Below are 26,676 nucleotides of genomic sequence, written 5' to 3' on the forward strand. Positions count from 1 at the left end.
TTTTGATGAAAGTCTACAATACCCATATTTGAATCAACAATAAGGTGCTTGGAAGCTATGAACATTTGAATCGTGTTAATACATTTCAACTTTCATTCATTTGAAGGGTATCAGCAGCATTATAAATGAACTCTCCAGGAAGACTGATGTCTACATAATGATCCTGGTTTTATTTGCTTTACAGGTGTCATTTCATTTGAAAGAAGGAGAAACTTAAAGAAACAGCTGACATATTCAAACAGTCATGTCAACCAGAGACCTATGGTTTAAAAGTCGGGGACAAAAACAACTACAATGTGATCTTACTCTGCGTTAGTTCAATTCAATTAATAACCAAACAAAGATCCATTTGTACAGTAATTCTTTTTATGTCTCTAGTTACGGTATAATGGTACACATACACGTCTTCCTCTCTTTCATCTGGTCTGTAACTAGTTTAAAAGCAGTTTAAAGCTTTGGGGGGGTTCTTATGAAACACACAAAGAAAAACATTTGAGAAAAGAAAAGTATGAACATTAAAGCATTTATTTTTTCATTGGTTCTAGCATTCATTCACTACTTCTCCACATTTCAGGTGTTTTCTAGTACGTGTAAATGTTTAGCAACAGGTAGGTTGTGCGTCTGGCATCAAGAAATACTGTACTCAGTTGATAGGTTACAATTCAGTAACCTGATATCAAAGTATGGACTGTAATACACAACAGTAGTGTAAATTATGGCTTAGGAAAACTCCTATATGGCTTACTTTAGTATGGCAAGTGTCCATCTTTGCAAATTAACTTAACATGGTTGTTGCTGAGCTGCTGCTRAAGTAGTTAAGAGAGGAAATATCCATTTGGAGAATACAAGACAGTTTGAGGTATCCTTCCTTCAATGTCAAAATACCGTTTTTTACACTACCTTTTGCTGACAACACACCGTTCTATTTAGAATTCTCACATTTCTAGCAAACATTTYCACATCATTCAACTACAAATAAAACAGAAACAAAAAGAGCCAACCAATATGAAAATCAAAATGAAAGGGAGTGAATCCAAAAATGGCAATAATTACAATATTAATAACAATAATAACATTTTAAAAAGGAACGTCTTCATTTTGGCCAGATTTCCCATACACAGCAGGACAGCCTTGAGAGGGAACATTTATCAAATGAATGAAGAAGAAATGTTCTATAAAAAGAAAAGCATATCATATTTTTTTCATAATCTTTTGTTTTGTTCAAAGAAATATTGGGTCAACTTATGTCTTGTTATTCAAATAATAAAATATTGACCATAATGTTTTTAATTTTTTCCTTTTGGTATCACAATAAAAAATGGTAGATAAGGTATTCACAGTAAAAAAAAGGAAGGTATCAGTGATACCTGGAGTAAACAGTTGATCTAAAACCTTGAGGACAGTGGCACTATGTGCCTTTGTTAGGGTATGTGGCAGTAGCTAATCCAATTCTGCACAGAATACTAGATTCAGAAACTGGCAATGAAAGATGGACCTCCACACAMAACAGAGACATAAACTTGTAGTAAGGCTAAGTTTTTCACATCCATTCAAACAGTTACAACACAATTAATTTGGAGGATCTGAAAACAAATTTACTTAAATGGAATCCTCTTATGCTTGATGGAAACTTTCCTGAGTATCTCCAGCAAATTGACTGAAATTTTATTCAGTAGTTACAAAAAGGGGAAAGGCGGTGCTCTATCACAACACGGATATTCCTGTTGTTAGGTCATTAATAAATGGAACATAAAATGTTAGAATATGGTAATAGTATTGGTCATAGTATTGGTCAAAGTATTTCTATAATTCAAAGGACAGTTATTTGGCAATTTCAACTCCATCCTTCTTGTAACAATATGAAAATATCCCATTTTTGGAAACTGAAAATATGTGGAATACCATGCCTCAAGTGGTCTGCCAGTGAGATACATGGAAAACAACCTGTGAACATTTTACAGTGTTACAGGTGGTTTCTTGAATTATCTTTGTAATTTGTTTTTTTGGTTTATGTAAGCTGTTTATGTAAGCTGCTTGTGTGTTTCTTAGTTTGTCTCATCATTGGCTAATGGCAGCCCCTTAAAACAGGAACCCAACTGAAAAAACTTTTTTTACGAAAAGGTTAATTGAGGAAGACTGAAAACCGTAACAATCATWCATCTTTGGATATCGTTCGACTTGGTTTTCATAGAATATTTGGAAAGTTTTGTTGAAACAGCGATCTACGGTAAAAGCTAGTGTCATTTGTGCGGTAAGTGTGAAGTAAGAATTGAATATGAATAGACATGAAGACAAAATACAARACAAATTAGTCACTCAAGAAAGTTAACCATGGTCTGCTGAACAGAAGGTTCCCATGACAACAACGGTATTTGAGGCACTGCAAACCAATCACCTTTAGTWGGTGACAGAAAGCTTCCTGAAAATGGCCGTCTCAGCAACAATATACATTTCTAATTACATTTTGGAATTCTGCAGGAAAGGGCAAAAAAGTCAGCAAATTCATCCATAACAGAATGGTGAAACTTGGGCTATATATTCCTTAATGTCCATACTTTCATGCAATGTTCAAAGTTGAAAAAATGCTGTGCRTTCATATTTATCGCTCACTTTCTGTCAGGCTTCCAACTTTGTTTCCTGTTGCACGTTTCTGAGTCATGTCTTCCTCCAGCAAGACGAGATGGTGTTTGGCAGCAGCAGGTGGTGCCTTAATAAAGAGACATTCATCTCGCTTTCCCTGTTTGACTGAGGAGACATGTCTGTGGTTCTTGTAGTGCTCCACCGCTGGACTCCGAGACAGCTTGATGTGACATCATCAATGATGGTTGTCTCTCCATCACCCGTTTGTGAAGCTGCTGAGTCTGAGGTAGAATATGTACTTGAATCATAGCCATGTGCTTCCATACTGCATGTCAGTAGCTGAAGTGAGCCAACTCTGAATGAACCGCTTTAAATTAAGGCAGACGTTCAGGGTTTGGACAAGGTGTTGAGTCCCAATCGTAGGGTTAGAAGCTGGCAGGCGATTCTTGCAGAGAATAGGCGATCAGGAATCATACAATGTCAAACAACATAAGAGAACTGGCAAACCCACAGATCCAACCAGTTACATTCTGGGTAGAAGAGGGGCCTAGTGACATTCAATCACAATCCAAGGTCTCCTGCTTTTCTTGACAGGAAGGAATAGAAAGAGTGTACCACCCTCTGAACACAAGGAGTGGCAGCTGGCACAGGACTGGCATTGGCACCCAAAAAGAAAAGGAAAAGGGGGCACAGAAGTACCCTTTTGGTTGAGGTAGGTATGCTTGACCAGCAGCACGACAGGCAAAATGGTTACCTTGATAGCTCTGACGTTCTCGTCAGGCTGAGGTAGCTATCTTTGGAGGTAAAACGTTTTGGTGGGGGAGCAGAAAGTTAACAAAGAGTTTGGGATAGGGGGTTGAACAAAAATGGCTGAATCTGTGATCCCTCGACACCGGACCGCCTCAAGGCTAACACGGTGAGACAAACAATCAACTCAGTCAGGTTCGGCAAGGCTAAAGCTGACCACGTTACGTAGCCCTGAGGTACAATCTTGTGGAGCTAACCAGAGAACACCTATCGACTGAAAACATTCACTATATCTACTGTWTCACAAGCTGAACAGAGAAATCACTTTGGTACTGGCCTCAATATAAGACTAATAGACTTTCTATCTCATCCATTGACTCAAACTCAACATCTAATCATCTGAGAGCCACGTTCACTGTTCAAACTGGTAAAAGGCCTCAGTTTATCTATCAGAACCTGAAAATGGCACCATTGGCCATTAACTTAAAATTACATAAAATTAAGTTATTTMTGGGTTTTGGTTTTAAGAAGATGCACAATGTCCAATACCACATAGAAAATATAAGGAATATAGTAATATTGCAGTTMTCTTCAGAGATGAGCCAGCAGCATTTTACCTAATGAGTCATTTTGAATAATAAATGGTSTGTGCCCATTTCCTCTATGGCTATCAATACATTTYCATGGAACTAAAAATAAAATGTTAAAATAAGGCTTTCAGCTTTGGTGTAAAAGACACAAGACAGAAATGGGGTTAACATCTCAATAGTAACTCATGACTACATTGGTACTACTTTTACTTGAAGCTATTATAAAATACCTTTTTTCCTTTGTGGTATTGCACATTCAACAGAAGTTCTCAACACATCATCTCTTACTCTCAGTTTCATTCTCAATCTCTCTCTCTCATTCACTGCTAGAACTACGGCTGGACGCTGCAATAGGCAGACTATGGCTAAGGCGTTGGTGGGCAGGTGAGGTGGAGGAACCATAAAMCAGCCATTCAYTTCTCAGGCTAAGGGRACTGGGGTTGGGGGAGGTAAGTGGAGTGGTGTTTGGGTGCTTTAGCCGGTGCCTGTGCCAGGCTGGCATGGTGGGGGCTGCTCGATGAGGACTTGGCACTGCGCTGGGGGGGCTTGACCCTTAACAACCATCACTGGAGCAGTGATAGAGTCACATCTCTACAGGCAGAAAAGAGAAGAATGGTTATCATTATACTAACCGCTCCATAGGACACAGAAAGCTAGAACTGTGAGTGTGTATGATGTAGAATTGTGCATATTACAGCTCCTTACCTGTGGCACTAATTCAATGACCTCGGGCATGCGGATCACCCCCTCTTTTGGTGGGCTAGCCCGCTGGTTCCTGTCTTCTCCTCGGGGCCCTGACCAGCCATCTTGGGTCCCTTTCCTGCAGAAGAAGCTGGGGAGAGAAGCATTCAAACATGGAATGAGACCCGTGTCCTCGAGTCAAGTGACTCAATATCCAGGCAATAATAAATAAAGCAAAAAATCCAAAGTTATTACACTAAAACCATATTCAAAACTTATTCTGCTACCATATTACATTTTACCAAAAAGTGCTTCCTTACCTGTGGCGGTAGCCAAACATGAGGAACAGAACACAGAAGAGGATGCATGCCATGCCAGTGTGGATTCCCACCACAATGCCAGTCATGGACCCCTCGTCATCCTGCTTGCAGTTACATGGGCTCTGCCCACCTGGACAAACACGCACAAAAATGGGTTTTGTTAGTGGAAAAGCAATAGAGGGATACACATACACACTCATTAATGCTCGCACAGACACGCATAAGTGCCACGACTCACACCATCTGTGGTGTCAATACAGCGATCTGCTTAAATTCTAATATAATGAGGCAAATATTGTGCACTAATTACACCCAGAAAGAGTTGAAAACAAAAGTACACAAAAAACACATTCCTTTTCTTGTGTACTTGACAAACATCTGTGCAGACACACACTGAGATGTTCTTTCTGTGATCTGAAAGATGAACTAAAGAGATTTACATTACATTTACTTTTTCATAATATAGCTGACGCACTTATCCAGGATGAGTATATGTTTTTACATATATCCTCTGACTAGGGTTGCAAAGCTACTCGTAATTTACCAATGTAAATTTGGTAATTAACAGAAAATATGTGGCAATCTATGGTAACGTTGGTAATTTACTGTATACTTGAATAGCTTACAAAAATAAATATGAATGTATAGTATTAATTTATTATATCTGTGTCCATATTGTCCATGGGTTCCTAGTAGAGAGACTGTACGGTTCAAGAGAAAATAGCTGAATGAATGAAAAAAGCATCTAATCAGCAACGGCATTATTTTCAATTAACTCTGCAACTCTTCCAACATTGACTCTTTTCACATCTGCCGCCAGTCTGACACCAAAACATTGACAGCAAATACATATTGAAATAGTAAAATAAATAGAAGTGTGTAAAAAAATATATAAAGGATATTTCATATTAAACACTAATGGTATTCACTAGTTGATGGTTTATATTTAGGATAATGTTTTACAGCTTCGTCATTCAAATTATTATTATTTTTTAAATCACCTTACTTAATTATTTTACATGTGACATTGCCAGAGAGAGGGCCACCGATAACTACAGACATCTGTGATAATCTAAAGTACCCAATAGGGCCACTGGATGTCTTTTTATAAATTACATACAATTCTTGAAAGTTACCAAAATTCTTGTAGGTAACTGGTAAACTTTGAAAGTTTTCAGTAATATACCCTCCATTTCCAACCCAGGTAGCCTAGCGGTTAAGAGTGTTGGGCCAGTAACTGAAAGGTCGCTGGTTCAAATCCCTGAGCCGACTAGGTGAAAAATCTGTCGATGTGCCCTCGAGCAAAGCACTGAACCCTTATTGCTCCTGTAAGATGCTCTGCATAAACTATTCAAATAAAAAATGTACCCCCTGACACATACTGACTAGACAGCATCATTGCTCCACATTGTCACCTGGTGTAGTATGTTAGACAGCACCATTCTACACTGACAGTTACACATAGGGTCCTGATCCTAAATCAGCTTAAAGGTCAGTGTTTGTGTCTCACCGGAGCTAGTCTTGGCGCTGGTACCACTCTCAGCCAGTGAAACCAGACGCTTGTTGGCAGCACCGTCTCCATTGCCGTTGTAGGCCACCAGTTGGATCTCATACACAGCAGCGGGTTCTGAAACAGAGATGGCCAGTTAGGAAAATCAACCATAGAAAGCAACACCCTAATACACAGTTACATTCATTCCATTTCAAAGGTCCTTTTGGTACCAGTACCGGCACTCTGCATTGTGAAAATGTCTGCTTTGTGTGAGTCATTGCAATCTGAGACCCTGCAGTGACAGTGGTTAGTAGTATTCTGCCTCATCACTGACCTAGATGGGAGATGGTGTGGGTGTTGATGTGACCGGGAAASGCTTCYTGCCCCTGGAAGTTGGGCTGGGGGACCTCGCGGWAGGACAGCTTGAAGCCCTCTACCTTGCCCGACTTACTGGGCAGCTCCCAGAACACCTGCATGGCCGTCTTGTTCAGCACCTTGGTGAAGAAACTGGGAGAACTGGGTACTGTGAGGGGAAAGAGGGGAGGGACAGAGAGGATGAGTAGATTAGCATACAAATTGAATTCCAAACATGAGAAGACAGATAGAGAAAAGGGAAAGAGATGAGTGAGGCTTCGAATAAACAAACTAAAGGTGAAAAACTGAAACAAGGAGATTTTACAGAAACAGGAAAAGATAGAAAAGTGAGAAAAATTAAAGAGTTGGACAAATAAAAATATAGGAACATGAGAAATTAGGCACTCTGATATGCAACTGCTTATCTCCTCTCATTTCATGACATCTAAATGACGTACCGCCCCCTAGTGTTGTAGCCACCACAGTGCTGGACTGCTGGCTGGCTCCCAGAGGGGAGTAGGCCTTGAGGTAGATGGAGTAGGTGGTGGCAGGCTCCAGGGTGGTGAAGTCATGCTGGAAGGTGGTCTTACTGACAGCCTCCTGCAGCTCTCTGCTGTCTGGCTCTGGAGGGGACAGGAAACAGAAAGTGAGGTCATCATCTTTACATCTTATGACAGGAAGGTATTAAAAAGAGGCAGTCTTGTGTACTACTAGAGAATTACTAGAAGCTCTAGATGCATAACGGTCAGGATTTAAAAAAAAATAATTCTCAATATGAATTACATAGGAAAGCAAAAATATATGATTCACTTTGGACAATGAAGTTGTATTATATTATAACASCCTCCTTACCGCCCAACATGCGGATGTGCAGCACATATCCGATTATGCCGTCGGTGACCTCTGGAGCGGGCTGGACCCAGGTGAGCTGTAGGGTGGTGGGGGACAGGGCYGTGGCAGTCAGGTCCTGRGGGGCCTCRGGCAACTCCGTGGACTGGGTGAGGGCCAGGCGGGCACTGGCCTGGTTGGTGCCAGCACTGTTCTCAGCAATACACTGGTAGATGGCCTCGTCTTCCGTGGTGATGCGCGTTACCGCCAGCGTACTGTAGAGGGGGGGTGGGGGAGGTGGGGGGGATATTGTTAAGAGTTGTAGTGACTAATAATGGTGGTGTAATGAATGTATTAATAACATTACTTAATGTTTCATTTGAATCTTATATTTGCAGAATTAAAAGTAAATATAGATGAGTAAAAGCATACTAACTACTGTACCTGTTATTGTTGGTGAGCTTGACGTTGTCACCAGGCGTCAGGATTTTGCCGTTCTTCAGCCAGATGAGGTGAGGCTCGGGAACTCCCTGGGCCATACACGTGAACACTGCACTGCTCCCTGCTGGTCTGGAGACAGACTGTGGCCACTGCAAAAACTCAGGAGGAGCTGGGAATAAAGAGAAAGAAAAAGAAAGAGAGTGAGCTTCTCCTATTTCGCTACATGCTATGTAATTAATGTATGTGATGAAATGTTCCACCATCTTCTGTTGTCTCAAAGTCTGCTTGGCAATATCTACATTATGTAGTTTATTTCAATTTCATTTAAATGAGAGGGGTTGTGGAGGGAGATGGATAGGGGATGAGATACTGCTTGCTATTCCAGGGCTCAGTGGCTGCTTTGACTGTTCAGTGTTGCCTATGTCTTGCAATTACTATAAAGCACAGTAGAGGGCAGCATAGATGTTTCAGCAACGCACTTAACACAGATGGACTTGATATTATTCTGACCATTCTGGCTGTGAGACTAAAATGAGACTATAAACTTGCCAAAATTATGTTTGGGATAATGGACACTGTACGAGAGATACAATCTTGATTTAAATTCTAGGGTTTACTCAATATTTTATATACCCTGTTTGTGCTCAAATTAATATAGTTTAGGTGTCGAATGTTACTCAAAGAACTTGAAAATGATGACATTTCATTCTGTTCTGTGTTTTCTGTGGTCAGGATGAGTGTTTGCCTCTGAATCCAAATCCCCAAATAATCCACAAACAAGAAGAGCCACCACATCTCCAACAAGATAAGAACATTAAGGTCCAGACTCGGACGCCAACTGAGCATATGCCAAAACAAGGAGTCCAAAATCAAGTTCATTATCCATGACAGCAGCATCTCGTCCCCAAATTAAAGCGGTACCCCTGTCCGTCCCTCTCGTGACACCCGAGTGGAGCGGGACACAGGTTGGGGCACAGAGGCAGTCTCGCTGCTACAATGGCATAATGTCTGTGTGCAAAAACCTGAGGCCTCGCCCCCCTCCACACGCATCTCATTGATCTACTACTTCCCCCACCCCCCTCGTAAAAATTAGCCTGCTCACAAATCCATTGTCAGGACTCTGGGAAAAGCAGACCAAGAGGAGAGGGAGGTGGGGTGGGGGGTGTAGGGGTGAAGGGGCTGGGGGCATGGGGGATTGGGGCGGCCATCAATCAATGGCAGGGATGGATTTTATTTCTAACCAGGGCGCTGGGCCTCAATCTCTTTGCATTAACAAGGGACAGGAAAATAAAAGATGACACGCAAGCTGGGCCTCTAAAGCTTGTGTACCGAAAAGATAAACATAAATGCTTGGTTTAATCTTGTGGAGATTTGAGGATATTGAGGAGATATATATCTGTTAGGGTTCCCAGGGTAGCAGAACTTGGATATGACAACAAATTGTGCTAAACGTTTTTATATTACCACAGGAACATGTTTAGTCTCCCTAAAAGTTTTTCTTCCGTCGTCTCCCTAACAGAAATCCACCTGAGAGCAAAGCATAGGGCCAAATATTGGTTTAAGGAAAATTGAAACAGTAAGCTGCCATATATGACCCTCTAGACATATCCATCAGCAACGAACTGTCCAATTCCTTATGCCTAGACTGACAGGAGTACTCCAAACAGTCTAGAATAAGTGTTTAATAAGTGTGTATTTCACTTCAGCTCCAGCAGTGTGGAGAGCTGAAATTGAGTTAGAGTAAACCACTCAATCAATGGTGGGTGTGTGTGAGAGCCTGGTGACAGAATGGTAGTCAGGGTCCTTGTCATTGTCATTCTGTTTGCAGAGAGAGCTCCCCAGCTGTCCCAGCCTGCCTCTCTGCAGAAGGGACCGAGGGGGTAGAGAAGAGGGGGAGAAGGGAGACTGCGGTTAGGGTGAGGGTGCAGGTTTGCTCATTTGAGAGCAAAAAAGATGGCTCCCATTGTGAGAGTGAATGGGGGCTGCTCCATACTACTGCATTTGGGGGAAGTTCGGGTAATGAATCTACCCTCTAGCATCTCTCACTCCTGTGCTACAGTGCACTTCACAATTGAACTTGGGCGAGGCCATATATTTAGAGTAGAGATGCATTCAAGCCCTGTTATTTCAATGATGGTTAGTGGTTCCTATTATTTCAGTGAACTAGAGGAGAAACCTGCAGTGAATGCTTTTATGTTGGTCTGCCTGTCCCTCTGTCTGACTGTTTGCCTACCAAAGGTGTGGCTGGACTATCTAGAGTTTTCTGTGTTCCTGTACGTTGCTGTGACTCTTATTGACGTACAGTCACAACGTGTGACTCTTATCCTGGTCACGCACACATTTAGGTCCTCAATCATGAAAACCAATCATAGTCATAGATTGGTTTTCAACTGTTTCACACCATTTCTCATACAGAACTATACCGAAATATACTGAACCATCCAGAAATATACTGAATATGCTTCCCTCTCTGTAAACCTGATTCCAGTGTAATCAGAACAATACAATGAGATGACCATGACGTGGCTAAAATCGAACATAACTTCCATCATGAGAAAGTTCACGACACATAGGTCCCAATCAAACACCACATGGCAATTGTGAATTGTCCTAACTTCCCTGGAATATTATGCACATATTCAGAAGGTGTGAATGAAAAGTGACTCATGGCTTTCTCCATGCATGAGGATGCTAACCAGAAGCCATGGGAATGGCCTGTAGGCCTACACATAGATGTCCCTTAGAATAAGCTGTTTTGCAAACACACAATGGCTGTCATGTCCCTTTGTGTCCTGAGCCCTTCTGTGTGTCTGTCTGGCACTCGGTGGCCTCTGTCCCCTGAACTTGGCCTTGCCTGTGTCTGTCGCCTGCAGCTGTGACAACGACAAGTGTCCCCACAGGCCAGGGAGGTGGAGCGGGGACCGTCTCGCTGCTCTATCAAGGCCTGCCAATCATAGGCCTATAGCACCAAAACCCCCATCATAGCCCCACCCCCTACCACCAAAACTCAAACCCCACCCCCAACCATCTCACGCATAATTTCCTTAGGGCCTGCAGGGAGAGGGTCAGGGGTGGGAGATCAGAGGTGATCCCTCACTCTGGCATGATTACTCTGCTCCTCCTCCTCCTGCACTTGGGCTTTGCTAGCACTGTCTGTTTTATTCTGTTTCTATATATTGTTATCTTTTTTCAGTTCTATGTTTTACAATTTCTTCTGTATCTGTTCTCCCTATATCTCTCTTTTTCTCTCTGTCAACCTACAAATGTAGGATTTTAAATTGATCACCCTGTTGCAGAAAAACTTTCCTGCAATGCACTTGTAGTGTATTTGGTGTTTAAAAGGCTTCTTATGAGGCTTGGTTGTAAGTTCCACTTTAATATTTCAGACTTGATTTTCCCCTTTTTTTATTTTTATTATCAACCGCTACAAAAATGTCCATTAATTCTAATCCACATAGTAATTCACATTTCCTGTTGCTGAAGCATTATTTTCCTTCTGTAGCAAACTGTCTCGAAATAAGATCCTACATCTGTATTTCTCACTGTCTGTTTTCTAATTTATTATTTTAAATCGTCCCTTACTCAACCTCTCTCTGCTTCCCTGTACATTATATCTCTCCTTGCTGTCTATGAGTGTGTACAGTATATCTCTCCTTGCTGTCTATGAGTGTGTACAGTATACTGCAATACTCAATTTCTGTATGCCTTTGTTTCCCTTCTCTCTTTTGTGTTTAGTGTATGTGTACATGTCCCACTATTTCTATATTTCTCCATGCATCTTTCTCTCTGTCTCTTTCTCTTCCCCACAGATGGTGGCTATGCAGCCATTGTCTGACTGTGGCCTGCATCTGTCCTGGTCAGGTGGTCCCCTGGTGCAGCCAATTTATGACCCCCAGCAGCCAGCACCCCAAATTAGTTTTGGGGAGGTGGGCAGAAGGCAGACGCAACCAGGGAGATGAGGTCTGAAAGGGCATCCCATAATATGCAAAGCCAGCCCAGACTTCATAAGACCGAAAAGGTCTGCAGAAGGTAAAGGCTGGTCAGGTTCAAGTAGAATCAGTGAACTTAGGAGATTTTCAGGCACATTGAGGCAGATGGTATTTGAACATGAGATATCAAGGGATTGGAGTTAACTAGAATTAATATGGTATGTTTTTATTGATGTTAGATTTGGGTATAGCCTGAGTGCCTGATATAGATGGTGTTACCATTATGGACTGCATTTTTTTATATCTACCCCCACATTAACTGTATGAGTGGTTTTAGAAAGAGCAGCAATTTTATCCACACTGTAACATACATACATGTGTTGATCAAGTTATGAAAAAGCAAGGGAAACTAAACCGATTCATAATCTGTATAGTGAACGCGCTGACTGCAATTGTACTCCTCCAAACCTATTGATGGTTTGACCTCGTTTGTTTTCAAATCAAGTTATGCTCTTGTGCCTTTTCCAACAATCAATCAATAAATTAATAATATATATCACCAGCCAATACAGGGTGCTATGCCAGCATCCGATTTTGAAAGACAACAGAAAGCAAGATATTGATTGATTGAGTTGGGTGGCGAGGACAAGCAGACAAACTCAGCCATTACACCAGCTCCAGTATACATTTTACAAAGTGTGTACTATCGTGCCATTTGGCAGTGTATTACTGATGTACAGGAAAGTATCACCTGACTAACACTTCCAAACTATGAACACATACACACACTCACTCTGAAACTCCAAATTTGAGTGTGTTTGTGTTTGAGTGTTACTCTGAGTTTTATTTGTGTAAAGCATAATGTGAGTTGAATCCATGGGATGAACCACCATTAAGATGCTATAGTAATAAACAAGGTATTATGAGCTAAAATAGATAGAGCAGCGAGGAGGATAATAAAGTCTCGGTGAAGTAGAGGGAGGGTCACCAAATAAACGGATTCTACTCCTTTATCTTGTCCAGCTTGGAGCCCATGCCAATATAACATGTTGGCCAACAGCAGAACACTAAGCCCGTGCCATGAGGTCAAAGGTGACCAAAAGAGTTGGGGATGTCAGCTTCACCCTTAAGGTCATGGTCAGATCTACCAAAAGGTTAATATAGTCTGACCTCCTAAAATAACCCCAGCCATCCCCACCATCCTCCAATCCTGCTTATTACCTTCTCTCCTCCATCTCCCCATCCTCCCCCCAAACAGGCCCTGGGAGAGCCAGGGTGCTCCCTGAGGGAGACTTGAGATTAATTTCACAATGGACTCCCAACCGACTCCCTCAGGCTCTTCTGTAGATCTGGAAAGACCACATAGGTTTCAAAAAGATGCAATAGCTTCACCGTCTCTTGAGTGGCTGGGTGGAATGTCTGACATGTTCTTTCTACCTATCCACTCATTTCCAGATCTACAGAAGTGTTTTTCTGGGTAGGGGCTAGGGGGCATTCAGCATAGGCCTGGGATGCACCCGGTCTATTGAGGTGATGGTTGAGTGGTTTCCTGGAGGCGGTAATGGTGGCTCGTAGATCTGGAAAAGTGCTGTATCAACAAAGCTAATATTGCATTGTGTGTATTTGGTGTTTGAGGGTTAATGCTAGTGTTTTGGTGTTTGAGGGTTAATGCTAGTGTGTTTGTGTTTGATGGTTAATGCTGTGTGTTTGGTGTTGAGGGTTAATGCTAGTGTGTTTGGTGTTTGAGGGTTAATGCTAGTGTATTTGGTGTTTGAGGGTTAATGCTAGTGTATTTGGTGTTTGAGGGTTAATGCTAGTGTGTTTGGTGTTTGAGGTTAATCTAGTTGTTTGGGTGTTTGAGGGTTATGCTAGTGTGTTTGGTGTTGAGGGTTAATGCTAGTGTGTTGGTGTTTGAGGGTTATGCTAGTGTATTTGGTGTTTGAGGGGTTAATGCTAGTGTATTTGTGTTTGAGTTTAATGCTGAGTGTGTTTGGTGTTTGATGGTTAATGCTAGTGTGTTTGGTGTTTGAGGGTTAATGCTAGTGTGTTTGGTGTTTGAGGGTTAATGCTAGTGTGTTTGGTGTTTGATGGTTAATACTAGTGTGTTTGGTGTTTGAGGGTTAATACTAGTGTGTTTGGTGTTTGAGGGTTAATGCTAGTGTATTTGGTGTTTGAGGGTTAATGCTAGTGTGTTTGGTGTTGAGGGTTAATACTATGTGTGTTTGGTGTTTGAGGGTTAATGCTAGTGTGTTTGGTGTTTGATTGAGGGTTAATGCTAGTGTGTTTGGTGTTTGAGGTTAATGCTAGTGTGTTTGGTGTTGAGGGTTAATGCTAGTGTGTTTGGTGTTTGAGGGTTAATGCTAGTGTGTTTGGTGTTTGATGGTTAATACTAGTGTGTTTGGTGTTTGAGGGTTAATATAGTGTGTTTTGGTGTTTGAGGGTTAATGCTAGTGTTTTGGTGTTGAGGGTTAATGCTAGTGTGTTTGGTGTTTGAGGGTTAATACTAGTGTGTTTGGTGTTTGAGGGTTAAATCTAGTGTGTTTGGTGTTTGAGGGTTAATGCGTGTGTTTGGTGTTTGAGGTTAATGCTAGTGTGTTTGGTGTGAGATTGAATGGGTACCACGACTCACCCTGCACCACCAGTCTGCCCAGCGCGGTACGCCTCATCCTGGTGCCAGGGCGGTTGGCAGAGCACACGTACACCCCAGAGTGTTGCAGGTTGGCATCTGAGATCATCAGGTTCCCCGTACCCAGTACCTGGATACCCTCCACCCCGATGGAGCGCCCGTCTGGAGGAGAAGAAAGAAAAGAGAAAGGGGGAGAGTTAGAGTGCTGAAAGTCTCATCTGTAGCAAACATGGAGGATCTATTTAGCACAGAAATACTCAACAATATTAAGGCAGCATTCAGTCAATGTTCAACTACCAAGGACACATTGAAGTCTTATATCATGTGTATGTTTGCTGTCACTTCTGTAACCTGAATAGGTGTCAGAAAGGTGACAATAACAAATAGATTTTAACGGTTAGCGATAACAAATTGATGTTACGAGACAATACTCTCTGTGGTAGAATAATTTGGTATTGGGTTTGGACAGTGATGTAGGTTGTGTGATAGGGAACAGTGATGTAGAGTGAGAGGGGGCAGAACCCTACCCAGCCGACTCCAGGACACGATGGGTCGAGGGTTGCCAGTGGCGATGCACTCCAAGATGGCAGTCTGGTGCACAGTGATGGTCAGGTTCTGAGGACCCGACAGAATCACTGGCTCCTTGTAGATCCGTGGAGCTGCCACTGTAGAGACAAAAAGAGAGAGAGAGAAGACAGGAAATGGTGACAAAATAAAAAAATACAGATATCAGTAAATACACAAACAGATAGGCATATTTGTTATTAGCAGATATGATCACTGACACATACAGACTCAGAGAGGACAGCTTCTCTTACCAGTGACATTGAGCTGGGCCTCGTGGCTGTAGCGAGTGTTAGCGATGTTGGTGGCTACGCAGCGATACACACCACTGTCAGCCCGCATTACACCGGTTATCTGCAGGATCCCTGTGGGTAGGATGGTGTACCTGAATACAGGAAAGGAGAATTATAGTGTGTGCGTGCGTGTGTGTGCGTGCGTGCATGCGTGCGTGCGTGTGCGTACCCATGCGTTACCTGTTATCATCAGTATTCACAGCGGTTCTGTTTTTCTCCCAGGAGATGCTGGCCTCTGGGATTCCGTTCACCTGGCAGGTCAGTCTGGCAACGCCACCCTCATCCACCGACATGGACTCTGGGTGTATGTGGAACTTAGGTAGAGCTGTGTGTGAGAGAAAATAGATCAGAGATTTTAAATAGACATATCCAAGACTGTTTTCAATGTCCTAGAACCCGAAATCAACAAAGTCCCCGGAGACAGGTCTTTCTGATAGGCTTACTAGAACTGCCCAACAACCTATGCAATTTTGTAATCAATACGGTTAGGGCGTTTTTCTTAAATKWAAGTGAATCTCCATGGTAACCCCTTTCCCTGAGGGGAGCACCACCAATCCTCCCAAGAGCCGTAATCCTGCTGGTTTACCCACAACCCCCTGCACCTCCCAACCCCCAACTGCCCACTTCTGGTTTTATTTGGCCAGAGGGAGGGGTCAGGGGAGTGAGTGAATGGAAGGTTGTCCACTCAGTGGGGGGTTTCGAGTGGGGGGAGGTGCTGTGGTTATTAATGTTCAGTCCCAACTGGGGGGCTGGTCAGATAATGGAGGAAGGGGTGGGAAGGGAGGATTAAAGCAGACAGGTATGATTTAAAGGCACAATGKGCAGTATCAAATGAATGAACACACATAAAGAATGTCTTGACCAGCATGGGAGCCGGTTTATGTGAGATGCTATGTTCACTTCAATGGCTTGCTAGCCATTTCAAAGAGTTTACATATAACTTCTGCATGCCATGTAATGTGTAACACATGACTCTTACAGTATACAGTATGTGTATCATCTGTCTTATGTATGACTACCAATGTGTGTGTGAGCACTCCAATATGTGTATGTATATGTGCCTGTGCGTGTGGGTGTCTGTGGTGTGTGTAACTTACATGCCAGCTGAACCCTGGCCTTGCGGCTGATCAACATGCCATAGTGGTTCTGAGCAGCACAGTCATACTCCCCAGCGTCCGTCTCRTTGCTCTCTYTCCTCTTCTGGAAGCTCTTGATCAGGAGAGTTCCGTTGGTCAACACGCTAGCCTTCGGCCCGGTGGGAACGGRCACTCCGTTGCGCCGCCACATCACAGAGATAGGCCCCTCCCCTTCCACCTGGCAGTCCAGCATCAGGGGCCGATCACGCACGGCGATGACATCATTGGGCTCCTTCAGGAAGGCCAGCTCAGAGGCTCTGCCCAACACTGGGTGAGAGAAGAGGAGCATGGGAGGTCAGGTACTGCTGAAGTTCTCCTCCATTCAGATGATGATAAGGATGATGATGGAGGTAAGAGGGCTGATGTAGATGACAAGGGAGATCCTCAGGACAGAATGGAGCATCTGATGACGATGATGGTGGTGGTGGTGGAGTTGATGATGAAGAGGAGGACAATGATGGAAGAGGGCTGTTGAAAAATGACAATGATGAAGATGAGAATGAGGATGATAATAATGATGACACACACACGCACACACATGCACATACACACACACGCAAAAGACTCTTAAAGCTGAACTGACATCAGGAATATGACCTATCACATACTATTACACTACTACACCAATCAATCAGTGATTCCAGTACAGAGCCTTCAGAGGGCCAGAGGTTGAAWCTCTCCCTGCCTGCAGGCTTTACAATGTTAACCTCAAGAAGCAGAGAAGGGCCAGGGGTGGTGCTCCTCAGTTTATTGAGTCATGAACGAATTGAAGACCACATTTTACAATGCCCATTCAACGTTAAGGTGAGGGGAGGAGGAGGGAGGAAGACACTGAAAGATGGCTGATGAAGCCATCCAAGTGCTGATGTCATCGATCTAAGTGGACTTTGTTCATAAATTATTCTCTGTTAACGACCTAACTATTGGTTTGGTGTAGTGCCTTAAGCACATATCACATTGTGTTATATCACCAGTGTAAAATATAGCTCCTATATAGTTAGCAAGTTTAGGAGCTTCCAATACCGACAATATATGGCCATGTGGTTCTGGGGAAATATATTGAAGCACCTTTCTTGGTGGATTGATTTATAACAAATAAACAGTGGGTCTTAGAGTTCTTGAGGAATCTACCATTACGACCCATTCTCTACTGACATTTCGTATCTTGTTTAATGTATTTTCCATTATTCCTCTTACCCTACAGCTCCTTTATATTGAAATATCAAGTAAAGGTTAAGTCAAAAAATGGAAAAATGCCCAAACTTTTCCAGTGCTCTATCTAAACCAAGTTGTGCATCTCTGCCCAACTAGATGTTGGACATAATCCAGGCCCTTGTGTTCTTAATAACACCTTAATTACCGCTGAATAACAGGGTTGTTAATGAGAGATTAAGAGGGGAAAAAGAGGACGCTGGATTACTGCTTGGCTGGGTTTATAGCRCYAGGCTGGGAATCACACACTGATAAATGGMCAGTTTCATTGAGTAAGAGCAGACAGCCTGAAGCCCTAACTYTTTCCCCACAATGAGACCCTGTGAAAAAGTGGGACTCCGCTCTCAGTGGTGTGCCCCACACACAGTGTGCACTGGTGACAGCTTCATTCTCCAGACGGGGTGTGCGGAGGAGTGAGTGAGTGAGTGAGTGAGTGAGTGAGTGAGTGAGTGAGTGAGTGAGTGACGTGAGTGAAGTGAGTGAGTGAGTGAGTGAGTGGAGGAGAGGAGAGAGAGAGTGAGAGAGTGAGAGAAGTGAGAGAGAGAGAGAGAGAGAGAAAGACAGAGAGAGAGAAGACAGAGAGAAAGAAAGACAGAGAGAGAGAGAGCGAGAGAGCAGAGAGACGGAGAGAGAGAGAGCGAGAGAGAGAGAGAGAGAGAAAGGGGGTATGGGTCTGAAAAAGTGAGAAACAACAGCGCAGAGGGAGGGGAGCAAAGATAATGTCTTCAGAGGAGTCTGTTTGGGTAGTTTTCAGAAGGGTGAACTTGCACTTGACTTTCCTCCAGCCTGATTGATAGCTCTGTTAGTTACCTCCACCCCCCATCCTATTCTGCCTTTCACAGTSCCCCCCCTCCTTCYCCCACACGCAAACACAATTAATTCCCAAAACTGCCTTACAATAGTGCCGAATGCCATGGAGCCATTGATGCAAGAGAGGGCCTGAACAATGTAAGAAGTGGGGAAGAAGGGGGGGAGAGGGAGAAGGGTTAGGGGTCAAGTTTGGATGACTTCAATGGAGTCTGGTTGGATGACTAGTGATAGCCCCCCCACACACCCCTTTCCCCCTCTGTCCCCTTTAGTCATCGCCCACTCGGATGAGAACATCTGCCCCCCTCTCGCCAGCCACTCTACTGCACCCCCCTGTCCCCCTCTCCCCTTTTTAACTTGAACTTGGAGGTGACTTTCCCATGCCACCCCCATCTCTCACACTACATCGAACCCCGTCACCGATTCCGTCGACACGCCCGTCGCCCCATTATACGCACCATTTGGCGATACCCCTTCTGTTCCCCTTGATTTTTAACCCTCTCTCTTTCCCCTGACCCATTCTAAAGACCAATCCACCTTTCCCAGCTGTTCAAGATAAAAAGGAGAGATGCTGAGAATAAGAAAAGGTTCAGTTCATTTTCGGTCTCTTATTTTTACGTGGCGAGCTGTCTGGATCCCCTGACCCTGTGACCCTTCCGAAGAACAACAATACACACTACCCAGACACAACAAACATCAACACGGCCGACCATAGCAAACCTCTGCAACCGTCAAACATCCCACCAAAACATGCTAGACAGCTGCTCTTTCTTTCCTAACTCCTTCCCCCTATCCATCCATAGTCTTCCCATCCTCGCCATAGTCCTCTCCCATAGCCCCCTCTCCCACATCAGCCCATTCTGGGAGACCCAGTCTAAACTCCAACTCYTGGCTCTGCTCCAACACATGCTGTGTAATCTCCACTGCCTCCAGTTGTTTTTTTGTTTGTCCAATTAGCCTCCCTTTACTCAATTTAATCCCTCCCCCTTTTCCCATTAATCTACCTCCATTGACTTTCTCTGTAACAAATAACAACTAACCAGAAACTACAGTCTATTCMCAGTATAGCTGTGCATCCACAGGACAGATCCTTAAAGCATCTTAATCTAAATGAAGATATCTTCTCGCTCCAGTAGATACCTGATCATTACATTTAGGTTCTGGTTATACACCTTTTAATCACTGACATACAATTATTCTCAATCACCTGCACCTTCCAACAACTTTATATTATATGAGTGCTTGGGCCATTCAGGGTAAAAGTCCATCATTTACACAATCAATGAACACATGGATGCATGCCAAACAAGCAGCCGCAGTACAAAGAATCTCAAACCCTTCGAAAATATAACTTATTTTACAATCTCCTTCAAATCTGCTTTGCAAAATAGATCAATTCTGGATTTCAATACTATGACCCAGGACCAGGTCCAAGCTTAAGTCACTCTGGCCTGGAGTCTTAGAACAGGCTCCAAGTCACACTGCCTGACACAGCTGAGAAGCTTGTGCCCCAGGTCTTTGTAGTTCAGAACGACTGCTTGCACTACCCAGAGACACCCAGTCAAGCTTAACATCTGATGTAAGGGGTAGCAGTGGATAATGGAATACCTGGGATGCTATGCTGGGGATGTAGAGAGAGGGAGATGTCGGTCACGSTAACTAAGGATTAGCTGCATGTCAGATCTTCTGTGGGGACATATTGGATTAGAGATATCTGGGGACTTCCATGCTGGGGATAGAGGGAGWGTGTAATGTAAGAAGGGACTACGAGGGAAGCAGTTAAGACTGATGTCAAATTGTGTTGGCTTTGAGGGGTGAGAGTGCTGGAAACAGCATTATTTTGGGGTTGCTCAAGAAGGAAACCTTAATCATTTGTTTTTAGTAGTCGTTTTTTTCCATTTGTGCTTGAAATCAGAGGCATAAAGCGAATGATGATATTATTTATCATCTATGTATGCCATATAAAAGCAGCCAAGCTCAGCTGTGCCTTATGAGTTCCCAGCTGTATTCCACACAGTCAGAATGCAAAGCCCATCTTTACCACTGCAGCCCTGCATTCGCCCCTGTGCCCCGGAGTGTGATTAAGTGTTAAGTCTATGGATAAATTCACCACCCATCTGGGTGCTCATAATAAGCAGAAGGGGGGCTATCCAGAACACTGAGGACAGGGACCCCCGGCCCCATCCCCCTAGCTTTCCCTCACACTCCACCCCCACAAAATCCCAAATCTCTACCACTCAGCCCCAGATTGTGACCCCAGCCCCTAAAAGGTCATGAGAGAGTTGGCTGAGAGGACTGAGGGGGCCGGGGTGGAGGACAGCTTGCATTCGGTCACCAAAGCAGCCCCCTACCCCAGTCCCTTCATTGTTTATTGTCGCCTCAGACTTGGCAGTGAACTTCACAGTTTCCATTGTGACTGTGGCGTGAAGGTGGCTAAGCCCCCCAGGACGATGAAAAGGGGGTTCAGGGTCGAGGCAGAGAAGGCAAACACAAGTAAATCCCTTCATTGGTTGCGTCCTCTCTATATTTTTCCCTGTGTCGGTTTGTATGTTTTTGTGTGTGTGGGGGGGGCTGCTAGTGAGTCAAGCCCAGTTGCAAGTGTGTCGCAGAATCCTTAATTGACTCGTCMCATACTATCCCCTCTCCCTGACCCTGGGAACCCCTGCATGAAGGGGAGAGGCCGACTTTGGAAATAGACGGATGCCATAGTGAAAATTTACGTATTTTATGTGTGCTTCACTGTATTCACAGTGCTTTCTCACATTTTTTGTGTTGATAAGCTCCATTAGGTGAAATGGACAAGATCAATGACCATGCTATAATAAGCATAGAATTCTAAAGGCCTAGTTGTATTATCAGCTCAAGTCGTACCACAGGAAGACCCTCTGGTATAGGCATAAACATGCCTTATTACCAGTGGATATTGCTATAGCCAGCAGCTCTCCCTCTCTCCTTTCACCTTTTCCTTCACTAGCCTCCTTCACTCTTCATCATAGCAGAGGGATAGGCACAGATGATGTCTACTGAATTAGGCCCATGCAGGCAGGCAGGCATAATGGATGGAGGGGAGGGGGGAGATAGGCCTGTATAAGTATTGGGGACTGATTCCTGGGCCCAGCTGGGATTGAGGATTGGGGGTGCTGGGTCAGGGGGCTGTGTGGATTTGGGGACTGACGTCGCAGGGCTGGGCCTATTGTCCCACTAATAGGAGTTAAACTCCCCTCTCTACCCCTCTCCCAGCCCTCCCCCCTTGACTAGCTGCGTGGCACGCTCTTCTTTATGGCTGCCGATGGTGCTCCCAGCATAGCTCCTCTCCTATTGTTTAAACAGCCACTTCTTCATTAATTGCCAGCCAATTTGGCATTCGCGTGTGTGTGAACACGAGACCCTTTTCCCATTGCGCTAATCAATTCACTTCCGCATACAAGCTATTCCTTACACACCCATGGGTGTGTTCAGCAAGGGTAGGGGGCATTTAATGACCAATAATTACAAGGGGTGGCGTTGTAGGAATGTGGGCAATGTTGGCAACAGACCAAGCATCCATTATGCAATGTTTTGAGATAACATATTTAGCTTGTCTGTTATTCATCATTCTACAACCCTTAATAGCCTATTTAATGACAATACATTCTAATGACAACACACTGTGATGATTAATTCATCAGTATTTTAACACTTGTTCTAACTACATGCTCCAAGCATATTTTTCATTTATTTTGAGTCTGTATTAAAGTGAAAATCACTTTCCTCAATTTTTCTCACACCCAGTTTGCTGTAAATGGGTTAGGCATATAATTCTTTCAGCACACTGTGGCCATGTAAAAACAGCACAATCTAAATAAGAAAGATCCGAAATGATCCAACTTCGCTTTCCCTTTGCCTCGGCCTGAGTTGCTCAGAAATATATTAGAGAGATGCAGTGGAGCGCATTTTGTCAAGGCAATCGCAACCCGAATCGGGATGACCAAAATGTATTGACATTGTTGCACAGAAATTGCCTATGTCATCTTGTACTGCTGCTTGTGAAAGTGGCTTCTGTCAAGAAGTCAACATCAGGTCTCATTGGCCACCAGCATTTGATTGAATGGATTTCACTTTCAAGAACAGGAAGTCTAGTTTATCTTTAATTGAAAACAATGCCAGAACAAAGGTTGTTCCATGTTTCTATTCAGTAAAAGGGGCATCGGTATTGTTTCATTTAAACTGGTAGATAGAGAAAGACATGTTTTTCCAATACTGTGCTCAGAATTCACTTTTAAGTGAATTCACTATTCACTTGAGGTTTACACACTTTCTTGAGGTTAATAAACCTCAGTGTGTCTTTCTCTTTCTCTTATAAAAGGTTCCATTGTATAATGAACAAAATGTTGTTTTCAGTTTCTGTACATCTCACCTCAGAGGGCCTTGGGAGAATTTTGCTCTCAATGTATGAGACCCGTGGTGTAAATTGTTCTTTCACCATGCCCATGATACACAGGCAATTTGTTTTAGGCAATATTGCCAAGGCAATAACAATCTTATTGACTAAGTGGCCCTGCCGATTACATTTCCCCAGATAATAAAACGATTCTCATTTGCAATGGAAAAAGTTGCAGCAACCATTGCTGACAACATTGCTTTGCAATATTGCATTAAAAAAATTGCCAGTGTTGCGAAGGCATTTAGGTCTTGCTTAAAGTTCTATAAAATGTAATGCATCTTGAAACGTACAACCTACAAACTATATGTCATTCATAACTGCTGTCAAAAAATAGTTATTGAATACCTGCATTTTATATGGTCTATGCATGTAATTAACTCAGTTTATAAACTGTGGGGAATGTTCTTATCCCTCATACACACAGCAATAACAGCCAGCAGCACTGTTTCTATGAGCCAACTTCAGTCTTATTTGTTATATATGAACCCAGGATGGGTCCAGCCACATAAGAGGTGAAGAAGTGGGGAGGCCACCAGGGAAGGCTATGAGGCTATGGCACAGAGAGCAAATAAGTCTGAAGGAACTAGGGCCAAGCTTTTGGGCCTCATGGCAGGGTAGAGCCTTGGCCCTGATTCCACCTCAATGTAGATCTTTGGGATTAACACCCCCAGTCAAAAGGGTGTCTGGTTGAGATGTTGAGAACACTGTCTGTGCAGGCTGGGGGAGAGTGTTTGTGTGTGTGTGTGTGTGTGTGTGTGTGTGTTGTGTGTGTGTGTGTGTGTGTGTGTGTGTGTGTGTGTGTGTGTGTGTTGTGTGTGTGTGTGTGTGTGTGTGTGTGTGGTGTGTGTGTGTGTGTGTGTGTGTGTGTGTGTGTGTGTGTGTGGTTTTTGTGTTTGTGTGTGTGTGTGTGTGTGTGTGTGTGCATAGGTTTTAGGGGATATCAAATAAGGCAGCTGTAGGGGGATTACTGAACAACCAATCCCACACACACCATCATCATGCCCCTAAATGAGGTGTGTGGGGGATGGGGGGACAGACAGAGAGGGTCTATCTGCTTTATGTAAATGAAGGTGTGAGGAGGTCAATCATTGTTTAACCCCAAGTCCAACTGGCTGCCCTGTGTCTGACCATGACGGGTAGATGAGCCTGATCTGACCAAATATTCCTGATGAGATTTCAATACACAAGTGGTAGCCAAAACATCGCCATTTCCTACCCTACAGTTATTGGATTTCCAGATATGTTCTTTGCCTGAGTTTAACACTTTTTTATGTGTAGTGTAAACGTGGTTCTTATGATTAAGGAAKAAATGCATGAGAGGCAATAGTCGGGTTCAGGGGATGAGTCAAATTTACTAACATGTTCTTATTGAAAGGTTGTATTGGATTATCGTTGTGATTATTATGTAARGTTTGTTTCATGGATAGCCATTGCCATTCATTTGTCTTAAGTGGTGTAATCAGAGAAAATAATGTGGGAGCTGACTAAAGTCAATAACATGAAGCACCGTGAGTTCCTGTCCCAAAATTGCCTTACAGAGAAGTAAACTTGTGCGTAAAAGGAGAGAGAATAGTCTAGTATCTTTACGCATCGACTGAATGGTGCATCATGGTAGCACACCATTGAAATCTGTGATCAAACATATGTCAACTTTTGTGCTGATAACACATAATTAATTRAACGAATTGGAATGAAAAACGCTTTAAAAAAGTATCTAATGCTCTAGTATTTCACCTAACCCGAATCAATAACAAAAATGTTTTCTATTTTTTGAAGACTCTCCATTCTGCTATCCACGCATAATGTCAAAAATAACACTATAGACATGTATGTTGAAGGTCAAAAGCCTCCCTCCAAAGACACAGTTGTAAATATCCTGACGGTTCCAACTTGGCCATTCATCTTTACGCGCGCCTTAACAGCCCCCATTCGTTTCTCTAATTACACCCATGGCATCCCAGAGGCTGCAAACTACACATGTCCCCTAATCGACACCAATGACTTTATGGAAGACATATACAGACGAGATGGAGTAGACAGGAAAGGRAATAATTGCTTTTACGCAGTGCAATAGGCTAGAGAGGCAGGTGCACACTAAAGACGCATGGCTTCGCGTTCACCTCAAATACATTAGATACTGAGGCTGCATGCTAAAATCATTTCAAAATCACATGCAAGTAGCAAAACATTCCGTTGGTTCCACATGGAGGACATTAACTCGACTTATACTATCATTACCTATTCAAAGCTCGAACATTCATCCGCTTAAATATGAAAAGAATTACCTGAAGATATGACCACCAATAGAAAAAGCTGAAAAATCCTCGTCTGGTTCATGGTTTAGTATGATTCCCTTTTAGTTGAAGTCTAACTRTTATAGCAACGCTTGAATAGCGAGCTTAACTCTTTAAAATGTATTAAATAAAAATACCAACAAAATCTCAAAAAAACATTTCCGCAGTTTCAGTTCCACTGTCCAGCGAACGGCTGGCTTCTGGACGAGGCTGCTTTGAGAATGTTCTGTTTGCTATTGTAGAACGGCCCTCGCTGGGTTCTGTGGCTATTAGTTATGCGTAAGGTATTGTTGTCCCCGCTGACATCCCGGTCAATGAATGGACACTGATACAACAATAGAACTGGCCAGCGGAGACTGGGGGCATGTAAAGGAGCCAATGGTAGGATGGGGGCCAGTCAAAAGGGGTGGCCCCTTCTAAACCCCAAAGCATCACTTGAGGGAACCTGCTATGAAGAGGCTCCAGAAGCCAAATATTGTCTTGATATGCAGGTCATCATCATTCTATTGTCAACCTACTCCACCATACATACACTTTAATGCTGTTATGGTGGTTATTGCTGTCAGTTGTGGAGGTGCTGATGATTACTGGCAATGACAATGTTACTGGTACTCTACTAACCACTTTCCAAATGACATTGTGAGCATCTGTAAGAAAAAATATATATATATAGAAATGTCCTTGTTTTTGAAAGAAAAGCACACTTTTCTTTTAGTCCATTAAAATAACATCAAATTGATCCGAAATACAGTGTAGACATTGTTAATGTTGTAAATGACTATTGTAGCTGGAAACGGCAGATTTTTTATGGAACATCTACATAGGCGTACAGAGGCCCATTATCAGCAACCATCACTCCTGTGTTCCAATGGCACGCTGTGTTAGCTAATCCAAGTTTATAATTTTAAAAGGCTAACTGATCATTAGAAAACCCTTTTGCAATTATGCTAGCACAGCTGAAAACTGTTGTGTTGATTAAAGAAGCAATAAAACTGGCCTTCTTTAGACTAGTTGAGTATCTGGAGCATCAGCATGTGTGGGTTTGATTACAGGCTCAAAATGGCCAGAAACAAATAACTTTCTTCTGAAACTCATCAGTCTATTCTTGTTCTGAGAAATGAAGGCTATTCTATGCGAGAAATTGCCAAGAAACGGAAGATCTCGTACAATGCCGTGTACAACTCCCTTCACAGAACAGCGCAAACTGGCTCTAACCAGAATAGAAAGAGGAGTGGGAGGCCCCGGTACACAACTGAGCAAGAGGACAAGTATATTAGAGTGTCTAGTTTGAGAAACATACACCTCACAAGTCCTCAACTGGCAGCTTCATTAAATAGTATCCTCAAAACACCAGTCTCA

The 26,676-nt window shown here is 43.1% G+C and overlaps 1 protein-coding gene across 1 annotated transcript; it reads right to left on the reverse strand.

The window, feature by feature from the left end:
• Positions 1-149: 149 nt before the first annotated feature.
• On the reverse strand, positions 150-25,615 carry LOC111950271 (immunoglobulin superfamily DCC subclass member 3-like). The gene is made up of 14 exons (XM_023967712.2): positions 25,309-25,615; positions 16,543-16,848; positions 15,626-15,770; positions 15,407-15,537; positions 15,116-15,253; positions 14,592-14,750; positions 8,037-8,202; positions 7,617-7,867; positions 7,223-7,387; positions 6,745-6,933; positions 6,429-6,545; positions 4,919-5,048; positions 4,623-4,749; positions 150-4,508 (listed from the first exon to the last, which is right to left on the reverse strand). The coding sequence occupies exons 1-14, from the start codon at positions 25,358-25,360 to the stop codon at positions 4,392-4,394; spliced, it is 2,193 nt and encodes a 730-aa protein (XP_023823480.1). The 5' UTR covers positions 25,361-25,615; the 3' UTR covers positions 150-4,391.
• Between the last annotated feature and the right edge of the window lie 1,061 nt (positions 25,616-26,676).

Source organism: Salvelinus sp. IW2-2015, linkage group LG23, assembly GCF_002910315.2.
Source record: "Salvelinus sp. IW2-2015 linkage group LG23, ASM291031v2, whole genome shotgun sequence".
Lineage (NCBI taxonomy): Eukaryota > Metazoa > Chordata > Actinopteri > Salmoniformes > Salmonidae > Salvelinus > Salvelinus sp. IW2-2015.